Raw genomic sequence first — 13,401 nt, forward strand, 5'->3', positions numbered from 1 at the left:
AAATATAAAGACACACATAGATTAAAAGGAAATGGATGGAGACAGATACACTATGCTAACATTAATCAAAAGAATGCAAAAGTAGCCATATTAGTTTCAGCCAGAACAAACTTAGTGCAAGGAAAGTTATCAGGGATAAACAGGGGCATTACATATGATAAAGGGGTCAGTTCTTCAATAAGACATACAATCCTTAATGTGTGTGTGCTTAACAAGAGTTTCAAAATATTTGAGGCAAAAACTGATGGAACTGTAAGAAGAAATAGATGAATTCACTATTGTAGTTGTACTCTTCAACACCCCTTGTGTTAGTCAGGGTTCTCTAGAGGGACAGAACTAATAGGATAGATACATATATATAAAGGGGAGTTTATTAAGGAGTATTAAACTCACAGGATCACAAGGTCCCACAATAGGCCATCTGCAAGCTGAGGAGCAAGGAAGCCAGTCCAAGTCCCAAAGTCTGATGTTTGAGGGTAGGAAGCATCCAGCACAGGAGAAAAATGTAGGCTGGGAGGCTAAGCCAGTCCAATCTTTTCACATTCTCCTGCTTGCTTTTATTCTAGCCACAGTGGTGGCTGATTAGATTGTACCTACCCAGATTAAAGGTGGTTCTGCCTCTCCCAGCCCACTGACTCTAATGTTAATTTCCTTTGGCAACACCCTCACAGACACACCCAGGATCAATACTTTGCATCCTTCAGTCCAATCAAGACAGTCAATATTAACCATCACACTCTTGTATCAGAAGTGGACAGATACATAGGCAGAAAATCAGTAAGGACATAATCAAATTCAACAGCACCATCAATCAACTTAATACAATTGACATCTATTGACTACTCTATCCAAACGATAGCAGAATGCACATTCTTCCCAAGCTCACATGGAACATTCACCTTGATAGACCACATTCTGGGCGATAAAACACACCCTGACAAATTTAAAAGAATAGAAAATGTACAATGTCTGCTCTCAGACCACAATGGAATTAAACTAGAAATCAATAACAGAAAGATACCTGGAAAATCCCAAAATACTTGGAGATTAAACAACACATATCTAAATGTGTGGGATAAGAAGAAATCTCAAGAGAAACTTTAAAATGTTTTGAATTAAGATTTTTTTGAAAATGAAAACAATGTAAAAATTTGTGGGATGCAGCAAAAGTAGTGCTTAGAGGGGTATTTATAGCATATTATAAAAGAGATCTAAAATCAGTAATCTAAGTTTCTACCTTAGGAAGCTAGAAAAAGAAGAGCAAATTAATTCCAAAGTAAGAAGAAAAAAATAATAATAAAAATTACAGTAAAAATCAATGAAATTGAAAACAGGAAGTCAATGAAGAAAACAAAACCAAAAGTTGATTCTTTGAATAGATCAATGAAATTGATAAACCTCTAGGCAGGCTAAGGAAAAAAGACAGGACACAAATTACTATTATGAGAAATAAAACAGGAGACATCACTACAGAGCCAATGGACATTAATAGGACAATAAAGGAATATTATGAAAAACTGTAGGCTCACAAATTCAATAACCTAGATGAAATAGGTCAATCTCTCATGAAAGATACAATCTGCCAAAACTCACCTAAGAAAAACTAAGCCATTTGAATAGATCCATTTCTATTAAAGAAATTGAATCAATAATTAATAACCATCCCCTCTGGGGTTCACTAGTGAATTCTACCAAACATATAACAAATTCTTGACAATCTCTTCCAAAAGATAGAAGCAGAGTAGCTATTTTTAAGTCAATCTATGAAGCCAACATTACCCTAATTCCAAAATTAGACAAAGATATTAAAAGAAAACTATAGATCAACGAGAACACATGGACACAGGGAGGGGAACATCACACATCAGGGCCTGTCGGGGGCTGGGGGGCTGGGGGGCTGGGGGAGGGATAGCATTAGGAGAAACACCTAATGTAGATGATGGGTTGATGGGTGCAGCAAACCATCATGGCATGTGTATACCTAGTAACAAACCTGCACATTCTGCACATGTACCCCAGAATTTAAAGTATAATAAAAAAAATTATCAAGATTAAAAAAAAAGAAAACTGCAGATCAATACATCTCATGAACATAGAGGCAGAAATCCTTAACAAAACATTAGCAAGTTGAATCCATCAATGTATACAAAGAATTATACACTACAGCCAAATGGGATTTATCCCAGGTATGCAAGGCCAGCCCAGCATTTGAGAATCAATCAATGCATCACACCAACAGGCTAAAGAAGAAAAATCACATGATCATATAAATAGATGCAGAAAGAGCATTTGGGAGAATCCAACTCTCATTTATGATAAGAACTCTCAGCAAACTAGGAATACAGGGGGATTTCCTCAGCCTGATAAGTCACGTCTACAAAAAACCTGCAGCTAACACCATTATTCTTTTTTTTTTTTTGGCTCTCCTTTGACTATTATTCTTTTTCTTTCTTTCTTTCTTTCTTTCTTTTTTTTTTTTTTTTTTTTTTTTGAGACAGTTTAGCTTTTGTTGCTCAGGCTGGAGTACAACGGTGTGATCTCAGCTCACTGCAATCTCTGCTTTCTGAGTTCAAGTGATTCTCCTGCCTCAGCCTCCTGAGTAGCTGGGATTACAGGCGCCTGCCACCATGCCTGGCTAATTTTTGTATTTTTAGTAGAGATGGGGTTTTGCCACGTTGGCCAGGCTGGTCTCGAACTCCTGACTTCAGGTGATCCACCTCGGCCTCCCAAAGTGCTGGGATAACAGGTGTGATCCACTGTGCCCGGCCAACACCATTATTCTTAATGGTGAAAAACTAGAAGCTTTTCTAAGCCTGGGAACAAGGCAGTTTCCTCTCACCACTCCTTTTCAGCATCATAATGGAAGACCTAGCTAATGGAATAAGAGAAGAAAAGGAAATAAAAACTATACTATAATATTTGTGAAGGAAGAAATATAACTTTTTATTTGCAGATGACATTGTCTGATTAGAAAATTTGAAAGAATCAACAAAAATATCTGGAATTAATAAGTGATTATAGAAAAGATTCAGGATACTAGTTTAATATGCAGAAGTCAATACTTTCCTATATACCAGCAATGAATAAGTAAAATTTAAAATTTAAAACAATACTATTTACATTAGTACTCCAAGAAATGAAATAATTAGGTATAAATCTAGCAAAATATTTGTGAAATGTATGTGAGAAAAACAACAAAACTCTGATGCAAGAAATCAAAGAACTAGCCAGATATTGTGGTGTGTTCCTGTAGTCCTAGCTACTTGGGAGGCTGAGGTAGGAGAATTGCTTGAGATCACGAGTTTGAGACCAGCCTGGGCAACACAGTGAGACCCATCTCAAAAAGAAAAAAGTAGAAATCAAAGAACTAAAATAAACTAAGATCTCTTTATTTAATATCTATTCCATGTTCATGGATAAGAAGACTCAATAGTCAAGATGTCAGTTCTTCCAACCTGATTTATAGATTCAACTCAATTCCAATAATAATCTCAGCAAGTTATTTTTTGGATATTAGCAAATTGACTCTGAAGTTTACATGGAGAGGCCAGAATAACCAACAACATTGAAGAACAAAGTTGGAGGACTAACACTACCCAACTTCAAGACTTACTAAAAAACCACAGCAATCAAGACACTATAGATAAGAAATCATCCTACCCTAGTCACGGTGGCTATTATGAAAAAAACAAAAAAACAAAAAACAGATGTTGGTGAGGCTGCAGAGAAAAGGGAACTCTCATACACTGTTGGTGCAAATATAAATCAGTACAACCTCTATGGAAAACAATATGGATATTTCTCAAACAACTAAAAATAGAATGACCATTTGATCCAGGAATCCCACTATTAGGCATCTACCCAAAAGAAAAGAAAGGTATATATCAAAAAGATTCCTGCACTTGTATGTTTATTGCAGCACTATTCACAATAGTAAGGATAACAGAATCAATCTAAGTATTCATCAGTGGATGATTGGATAAAGAAAATGTGGTATATATACACAATAGAATACTATTCAGTCATAAAAAAGAATGAAATCATGTCTTTTGCAGCAAAATGGATGGAACTGAAAGTCATTATCTTAAGTGAAACAAGCCAGACACACAAAGTCAAGTATCAAGGTTTCACTCATAAATGGGTGCTAAAAAATGTGTGCACATGGGCTTAGTGCAGTGTTAGATAATGGAGACTCATAAGGGTGTGATGTGGGGTGGATGATGAGAAATTAATGAGTACAGTGTACGTTATTTGGGTGATGGATACTCTAAAAGCTGTGACTACTATGCAATTTATACATGTAACAGAATTGCACTTGTACTCCATAAGTTTACACACAAGAAAAGTATGGTATTGGCAAAATTTTCCCATTGTTTCTATGTATTTTCTAGATTGATATAAACATGTATTATGTTTGGAAAGACACAACATTAAAATTAAATTTTCAAGCCATAACAACTATATATTTAAAATACTTATAAAATCACAACTTACTCCCTCCCACCACCCCCCAAACAGGAACCTCAGTAAACATTACTCACTATCAGAGTTTTATTTAGCTAAAAATATAGTCTTGCAGTATACCTGGGAGTTTAATATGGTAGTTATTTGTAGTATTAGCATAATAAGATTATTCAGACAGAAGATTTCTTTTTTGCTACAAAAAATTCCATGGATTTTATAAGGAGAATAAAAACCAAAACATCATCTGATGCCATTAAATCACATTTTAGGGCTGGGTGCGGTGGCTGACGCCTGTGATCCCAGCACTTTGGGAGGCCGAGGTGGGCGGATCACGAGGTCAAGAGATTGAGACTGTCCTGGCTAACATGGTGAAACCCCATCTCTACTAAAAATACAAAAATTAGCCGGGCGTGGTGGCGCGCACGTGTAGTTCCAGCTACTGGGGAGGCTGAGACAGGAGAATCGCTGGAACCCAGGAGGCAGAGGTGGCAGTGAGCAGAGGTTGCACCACTGCACTCCAGCCTGGCAACAGAGTGAGACTCTATCTCAAAAAACAAAAGAAAACAACAACAACAACAAAACCACACATCTTAGACTTTTAAAGAGTCCTTATGAGACCTGGCTTGAGAACAGGCATGGACTTTAAGCATGAAAATGTCAATTGAGCCAAAGCTGATATTAGACATTTGTAAAGGTTAGCAGCTTGCCTTAAATAATTGTTTCCATTTTTCCAGATGCTGTTGAGATATATTTCATAAAAAGCATCAATGCATATCGAGCAACATTGGGCTTAGAGGATTTTGAAACACTGAGCACCACTGAAGAATTTTGCAAATGGCTTGTCCAAAATGGAGAAAAACAGGTAAATATGATCAATGCATAAACAGAATTACTAGTTTGCTTATTAGATCACAGTAGCATTTTTCATCTTACAATTCAGATACTGGAGATCAGATAGGTCCCAGATAAAACTAGACAGAAACCACATTGTTTCATTATTTGCTGGCATTAACCGAATTTTTTTTTTTTTTTTTTTTTTGCAAATTGGTTTCATTCTTCTGATGAAACTGAGCAACTCTGTCCAACAAGATTTAGTTTGTACTTGGAAACCGCAAAGTAGGCTCAAAGTATTTTAGAGGCACTCTATACTGATGGCGAAAGAAAATTTGCAGCTATATGTTTGCTTCTAACGGTTCCCTGACAAACTTTTTTTTTTTGAGACAGGGTCTCTCTCTGTCACCCAGGCTGTAGTGCAGTGGGGCGATCTCGGCTCACTGCAACCTCTGCCTCTTGGGTTCAAGCGATTTGCCTGCCTCAGCCTCCCGAGTAGCTGGGATTACAGGCATGCGCCACCATGCCCAGCTAATTTTTGTATTTTTAGTAGAGATGGGGTTTCTCCATGTTGACCAGTCTGGTCTTGAACTCCTGACCTCAGGTGATCCACCCGCCTTGGCCTCCCATAGTGCTGGGATTACAGGAGTGAGCCACCATGCCCTGCCAGCATTGCCTTTCTTGTTTGAAATTTTACAGCTATACTTTGTTGTGCAATGTTATGGTTCCCTTTCTGTAAAATGTTATTTTTGGTGATCTAAATAAAGCCTGTCTTGTTTGGAGAAAAAAATAAAAATAAAACTAGGAATAATACACAGGGCTTAGGTGGCTTGGAATATTAGTAAAAAAATATTTTTCTTGTATCTTGATACAAGAGATCCTTCAAATCCAGGACACATCTAATCTCTGGCTTTGTAAATTTAATATTTTAAGTCAAAATTGGCTTCCATCTTTGGATCTAGCTACTAGTTCTTTTCTTTTGCAGTAGTGGTTTTCTCTTGATCTGACAGGTTTTTATTAGCCACAATTTTGTTTTCACATTAAAAAAAGTTATAGAGAATAATTGTTATTGCTGACCTTTTTACTTAGAAGTCCCATGAGTCTAAGCTATCATTCAACACCTTTTGACTTGAACTTTATATATTCAGTGCAGCATGAACACAGTGAAGACCTTTGTCTGTCATAAGATTCCACATGACTTTGATCTGACCAAGCCAACTTTATACTTCCTCAGGCGAGTGAGAAATATGGATAGATTTGACATGGTCTTATTGGCCATGTAAAAACCAGTTTAAGAGTAGAGTTATAGGCACATAATAAGTAAAAATTTATTTCCAGGAATGAAGAAAAGTTTTTTTTATATCATATCTAAACATTTTTATAAATGATGACATTTTCTTTATTTCAATTTTAATTGCCATTTGTAAAGACAAAAACTTTATAATGATTTACAGCCTTTTTTCTGTGGCCATGATATTTTCTGTTGGTTTAGAACATATATATATGTATACATACATTTTTTTGTTTGTTTGTTTGTTTGTTTGAGACGGGGTCGCTCTGTTGCCCAGGCTGGAGTGCAGTGGCACGATCTCAGCTCACTGCAACCTCTGCCTCCCAAGTTCAAGCTATTTTTGTGCCTCAGCCTCCCGGAATAGCTGGGATTACAGGCGCCCGCCACTACGCCTGGCTAATTTTTGTATTTTTTATAGAAACAGGGTTTAATCCTGTTGGTCAGGCTGGTCTCGAACTCCTATCTCAAGTGACCAGCCCACCTCGGCCTCCCAAAGTGCTAAGATTACAGGTGTGAGCCACCGCACCCGGCCGGTTCAGAAGATTAACATGAGATCCCAATGCCATGGGTTGATCTAATAATTAATTTTCTTTTCAAAGATGTGAAAATACTTTGCCAGAATATAATAGCTTATCCTTGTTATATTCTGGTGCAGTGAATACCATGACCTTGCTTGTGATAAACCAGCAGTACCACCATCAGTACCAATGCCTGATAATCCTCCACTTCTAACCAAGTACTTTCTAGTATACCAAGCTCCTGGACAAAGCCACCAAAGGACCTGAGTGCCAGGTGGCTCCGAATCTAAACCATAAGCAGAACTATGGACAAGTCAGCTTTACCATTAGGAAGCAAGTGCCATGAGGGCAGGAATTTTTGTTTGTTTTGTTCACTGCAGTGTCCTCACTGCCTGAAACACTAACTGGCACATAGAAGATGCCTGATAACTTTTGAATGAAACTGCTGAATTTTATGACACATTTCCCATATTTAAAAATAGCTCGTTCTCCTGCCTCCAAGCTTCATGTGAGGCTCTAGGCCTGTCCTAGAGGACCATAACAGAAACTCACAAGACTTGGGAATTGTTCCCATGGACTACACACACACACACACACACACACACACACACACACACACACACACACACACACGCCACACATAATATATTTTGATAAGTAGTTTAATCTGCCATGGATAAAAAATAAAACTCATTCATCTGGAACCACCTTCTTCCAGTAATTCATCAAAATGACAATCATGGCTGGGCATGGAGACTCACACCTGTAATCCCAGCACTTTGCGAGGCCAAGGCAGGAGGATTGCTTGAGCCTAGGGGTTTGAGACCAGCCTGGGCAACAAAGTGAGACCCTCATCTCTAAAAAAATTAAAGAATTAGCCAGGTGCAGTGGTGCATGCCTGTGGTCCCAGCTACATGGGAGGCTGAGGCAGGAAGATCACTTGAGCCTGGGAGGTTGAGGCTGCAGTGAGCTGTGATCATGCCACTGCACTCCAGCTTGGGTGACAGAGACCCTGTCTCAAAAAACAAACCAGAAAAAAAAAAAAAACAGAAAAGAAGAGAGGCACCCCTTATATATTCCCTAGGGCTTTTAGAAAACATGAAGATGTTCCTCTGGTCACATACATGCAAATCTATAAGAAAGGCAATTCCGTCGAAATCAAGGGAATAGGCATTGTCCAAAAGGGAATACCCCACAAGTGTTACCATGGCAAAACTGAGAGAGCCTACATTGTTATCCAGCAAGCTGTTGGTGTTGTCAACCCAAGATTTTTGACAAGATTCCTGCCAACAGAATAAATGTGTGTTTGGTACATATTCAGCACTCTAAGAGCTGGGATGGCCTCATGAAACTTCTGAAAGAAAATGGTCAGAAAAAAAAGGAAGTCAAAGAGATAGGTCCCTGGATTCAACTGAAATGCCAACCTACTTCACCCAGGGAAGCACACTTTGTGAGAACTAATGGGAAAGAGCCTGAGCTGCTGGAACCTCTTCCCTGAATAGCTAGATTCACGCAGAGGAAAAGAGAGAAGACCAAAATAAATAAAATCAGAAATGAAAGAAGAGACATTAAGCTGATGCCACAACAATTAAAAGGAATATAAGAGACTACTATGAATAATTATATGTCAACAAATTGGATAACCTAAAAGAAAAGGATAAAATTCTAGAAACATATTACCTACCAAGACTGAATCATGAAGAAATAGAAAATCTAAGTAGACATTTAATCAGTAATCAAAAACCTTCTTACAAATAAAAGCCCAGGACCAGAAGGCATCACTGGTGAATTCTACCAAACATTTAAAGAAGAATTAATATTGCCAATTCTTTTCAAACTCCTCCATTTTCTGGAAGAGGAGGACACACTTTCAAACTCTTTTTATGAGGCCAGCATTACTCTGACATCAAAGCCATAAAAAGGCACTACAAGAACACCTCAGATCAATATCCCTGATGCATATAGATGCAAAAATTCTCAACAAAACACTAGCAAACCAAATTTAACAGCACATTACAAGAGTCATACACCATCACCAAGTGGGATTTATCCCTTGGATGTAAGAATGGTTTGGCATACAAAAATCAATGAGATACACCACCTTAACAGAATGAAGGATAAAAATCAGATGATACTCTGAGATGCAGAAAAAGCATTGGACAAAATTCAATACCTTTTCATGATAAAAAAAAAACTGCCAACAAAGAAGGAATAGAAGGAAATTACCTCAACATAATAAAGGCCATACATATATGCAAAGCCTACAGCTAATACCATACTTAATGGTGAAAAACTGAAAGCTTTTCCTTTAAGATCAGGAACAAAAGAAGGATGCCCACTTTTGCCACTTCTATTCAACATAGTACTGGAAATACTAGCCAGAGCAGTTAGGCAGGAAAGATAAATAAAAAACATCCAAATATTAACAGAAGTAGAATTATTTCTGTTTGCAGAATGACATGATGTTATGTAGAAAACCCTAATGATCACACACACACACACGCAACCTGTTTGAACTAATAAATTCAACTAAATTATAGGAAACAAAATCAGCATACGAAAATCAGTTGTATTTTTATATACTAACACTGAACAATTTGAAAAAAAAAAGTAAGAAAACAATCCCATTTACAATAGCATCAAAAAGAATAAAATACTTAGGAATAAACTTAACCAAGGAGGTGAAAGACTTATACACTGAAAAAAATAAACAGGAAAATAATAAATTATATGCATGCTTTCCTACTCTAAAAAATGCAAAAGTATTAGAGTAGTAGCCTTGAGATTCCTGATTTATTGGCAGTGTTCTCTGGAAAGCAGCAATTGACATCCCTTTTATGTTTGTTGTTCTGACATGCCACATTAGGGATGATGATTACACGTTCAACCCAATTATGAAGAAATGTCTGTTACACCTGTCAACATAGATAATTCAGGCAGTGAGTGGGTGATGTACAGTTCTTGAGGGAGCCAGCAATAATACCTCTTCACCTTCCCTAAAGAAAGCACATTGGGAAGGCAAATGAGTACAAGCACCTTTGTCCTATGAATAATTTCCAATGTATACTTATTTTATTTTTGCTGTATAGTAAGTGGTTAACAGTGAGAGCTTTGCTGAAAGACAACTAGCCTAGACCTTTTAAAAATGTCAACGTTATGAAAGACCAAAAGGGCAGGAGAACTGTAACAGATTAAAGAATCATGAAAACTAAATGCAATACATGATGATTAGATGCTAGATTTTAAGGAGGTGTAAAGAACATTATTGGAACAATTGGGAAATTTGAACATGGAGCATATATCAGGAAACGCTGTTGTATTGATGTAAGATTTATTGAACGATAATGTTATTGTAGATATGTAGGAAAATGTTCTTGTTCTAAGAAGACACATGCTTAAGTATTTAGTGGTGGCCACATGCGATGGCTCATGCCTGTCTGTAATTCCAGTAATTTGGGAGGCCAAGGCAGGAGGATCGCTTGAGCCCAGGAGTTCATGACCAACCTGGGCAACATAGTGGGACCCCAGCTCTACAATAAATAAATAAATAAATAAATAAGCTGAGCAGAGTGGTGCACAACTATAGTCCCAGCTACTCTAGAGGCTGAGGTGGAGGATCATTTGAGCCTGGGAGGTCGAGGCTACATGAGCCCTGATCACACCCCTGCACGCCAGCCTGAGCAACAGAGTGAAGCCCTGTCTAAAAAAAAACCATTTAGGGGTAAAGTATCTTGATTATCTACAACTTATTTTCAACAAAAATATATGTGTGTATGCATGTATATTTATATATAGAGAGAGAGATTATTTTTTAAGAAGAGAACAATAAAGCAAACAGGGCAAAATTGTAGCAATGTGTGAATCTAGGTGAAAATTGTATGGGTATTCATTTTACTATTCTTTTAGCTTTTCTGAAGGTTTGAAAAATTTTAAAATAAAAAATAGATGAACAAAAAAAGAGTGAGGGCTGTGGAATTCAGACTGCCTGGTGTTGGAATTCTGACACTGCCAATCATAGGCTGTATGATCTGGGGCAAGATCCTTAGCTGTTATTAGTTTCCATTCCTTCATCTGTAAAATGAGTATAATAACAGTTCCTCTCTTGTAGGACAGCCATGAAGATTAAATAGTATTATATGAATTAACTATTATTAATTACAAGCTTAGAACTTTAATTCTTAATACAAATTACTTAGGTGACACATCACAACAGACTGATCCTGGTGGGTTATGTCATCGTTGGGTACAATGCCTTCTCCATAGAGCTCAGGGAACAGAACCAGCATGCTCCTTCGGAATTGCCAGGCTGATCTTTTTTTTAAAAAAAGTTTTATCCCTCAGGAGGCTTACAGACTGCTAAAGGCTTCATTAAAGTCCCAGGTACTCAGCTACAGTGACTATAGCAAAAATGTGGCTGAAACTTTTCATAATACGGGCAGGATCTGCTTTGCCAAAGGAGAGCCCAGAAAGGCAATTCAGCTGCTGAGGAAGGTGACTTTTGGCTAGTTTTGTTACATTTTCCCCTGGGCTTGTAAGCAGGATGTGAGGAGGGATGTATGTATATATGTATGCATGTATATATGTATTTTCCCTTCTCTTCCATTTAATTCCATCTCTCTTTCCTTTTCTCTTTAAGTGATGTGTTCTTTTGAAAATTGTCTGCTTTGTTAGATATGCTGAGGGAGAATATGATATAAAAACTTTAGTTGAGTCCATGTCTGGACAAGAGTCTTAAAAGAGTAACACCCTAATCTTGGAATCCAAGTATGATAGTGGTAGAATCTCTTGAAAGCACTTCAAGGTTGGGTGGAATTAGTAATACCTTGTTTAACCATCCGTACCCAAGTACTCATTTCCCTTCCAGAGAGCTCATTCCCTTGCAGTGGGGTGTGGCAAGAGGTGTTCAACCAGTCAGTGTACTGACAGAATGAATCTAAAGGCTTAGTAAAATAGGTGGGGATGTCTCTACATAAAACCTAAGTTTATTCAAAGTCAGAGGAAAAGTTGGTAAAGATCAAGTAATACTCAAATGAGCAGAGAGTGGAGTCGGAAGCAGTCTACATCAGGTTCGCAGGGATTTTCATCTCATTTCAGGGTAACCTAATGTGATCAGAAAATAGTAAATAACAGAAGAAATAGGAACTCATTTTGAAGATTCAGAGAAAAAGAAAGCCCCCTGAAAGTAAGTTATAGGAGCCAGAATACCTTTTCCAGGGAAGCATGAACACACGATGGCATCTGGGTAATGGGGGCAGAAGCCTGAAAGGGGAGAATACTTTGAAATGAAAAGATGACAATCTGAGGATATGAAATGAGATGAAATGGAAAATGATGAGTGAAATGAGAAGGAGTTCCAGGGAAACAAGTCTAATAAAATTCAAATCCACATTGAAAATAATGAAGACTCTTAACATGGAGTGATACTGGAATACTGTTTCTCAAATCTAGAATTGCAACACAGTCAGTAAGAAACAAAACAAAACAAGCAAAAAACAAATTCCTGAGTCTCACCCCAGACCATCTGAATTAGAAGTTTTAAGAATTGTGTACAGAATCTGTTTTTTTAATAGTTCTAGAGGCAGTTTTAATATCCCGCCAATTTTAAGAATCAAGATTGACAAAACAAACTTAAAAAGCTCTCAGAACACAGAGTGAAAGAAGAGAGGGATCTCAGGAGAAAGTAGTTGGTATGCAGGACAAAGTAGAGATTCAGCCAAAGAATTGTATGTATTTCTGAAGAAATTATGATTGGAATAGAAGCAGTAATCAGAGATATCATTGAAAACAAATGTTCTGAAACAAAAAAAGACCATAACATATACATTGTAAGGATTTACCATGTTCCACACAAAATCAGTGTAAGGAGAGCCTCATTTAGATTTTTACCTGGCAATGAATTTTTGTTGGCATGTGCAATAGATGGAATGCTTGTGTCCCTTCAAAATTCATATGTTGAAACCTAATCTTCGATGTGGTGATGTTTGGAGATGGGACCTTTAGAAGTGACTAGGACTCAAGGTGGAGCCTTCATGAATGGGATTAGTGCCCTTTTAAAAGAGACCTCAAAGAGCTTCCTTGCCCCTTCCACCGTGTGAGTTTACAGCAAGAAGGTGGCCATCAATGAATCAGGAAGTAGGCCCTCATCCGACACGAAATGGACTAAGACAGCATGGCTTCATCCTCCATTTGTAATAGGGATTCAACTTGGAGATTTAGGATGCCGTAAGCCTAGGTAGGGGCTACATCTTTGTTATCAGCTTCAGAAAAAAATGAAATGTAGTGCAGGTGTTTGAAATG

At 37.5% G+C, this 13,401-nt stretch overlaps 1 protein-coding gene across 7 annotated transcripts in view; it reads left to right on the forward strand.

Moving 5' to 3' along the window:
* Positions 1–13,401, forward strand: part of TTC23L (tetratricopeptide repeat domain 23 like) — a 62,697-nt gene that overhangs the window by 37,514 nt on the left and 11,782 nt on the right. For 5 of the 7 annotated variants that reach the window (XM_054555467.1, XM_054555465.2, XM_054555463.1 and 2 more), the window contains 2 exons: positions 5,199–5,326; positions 6,444–6,596. In XM_054555467.1, the coding sequence (XP_054411442.1) occupies positions 5,199–5,326; positions 6,444–6,578 (263 nt within the window). In that variant the 3' untranslated portion in view covers positions 6,579–6,596. Of the gene's footprint in view, positions 1–5,198; positions 5,327–6,443; positions 6,597–13,401 lie in introns of those variants that run through there. The other 2 variants (XR_008525208.2, XR_008525209.2) reach the window with 1 other exon arrangement.

This window comes from Pongo abelii, chromosome 4 (assembly GCF_028885655.2).
Source record: "Pongo abelii isolate AG06213 chromosome 4, NHGRI_mPonAbe1-v2.0_pri, whole genome shotgun sequence".
In the NCBI taxonomy this organism is placed as follows: domain Eukaryota; kingdom Metazoa; phylum Chordata; class Mammalia; order Primates; family Hominidae; genus Pongo; species Pongo abelii.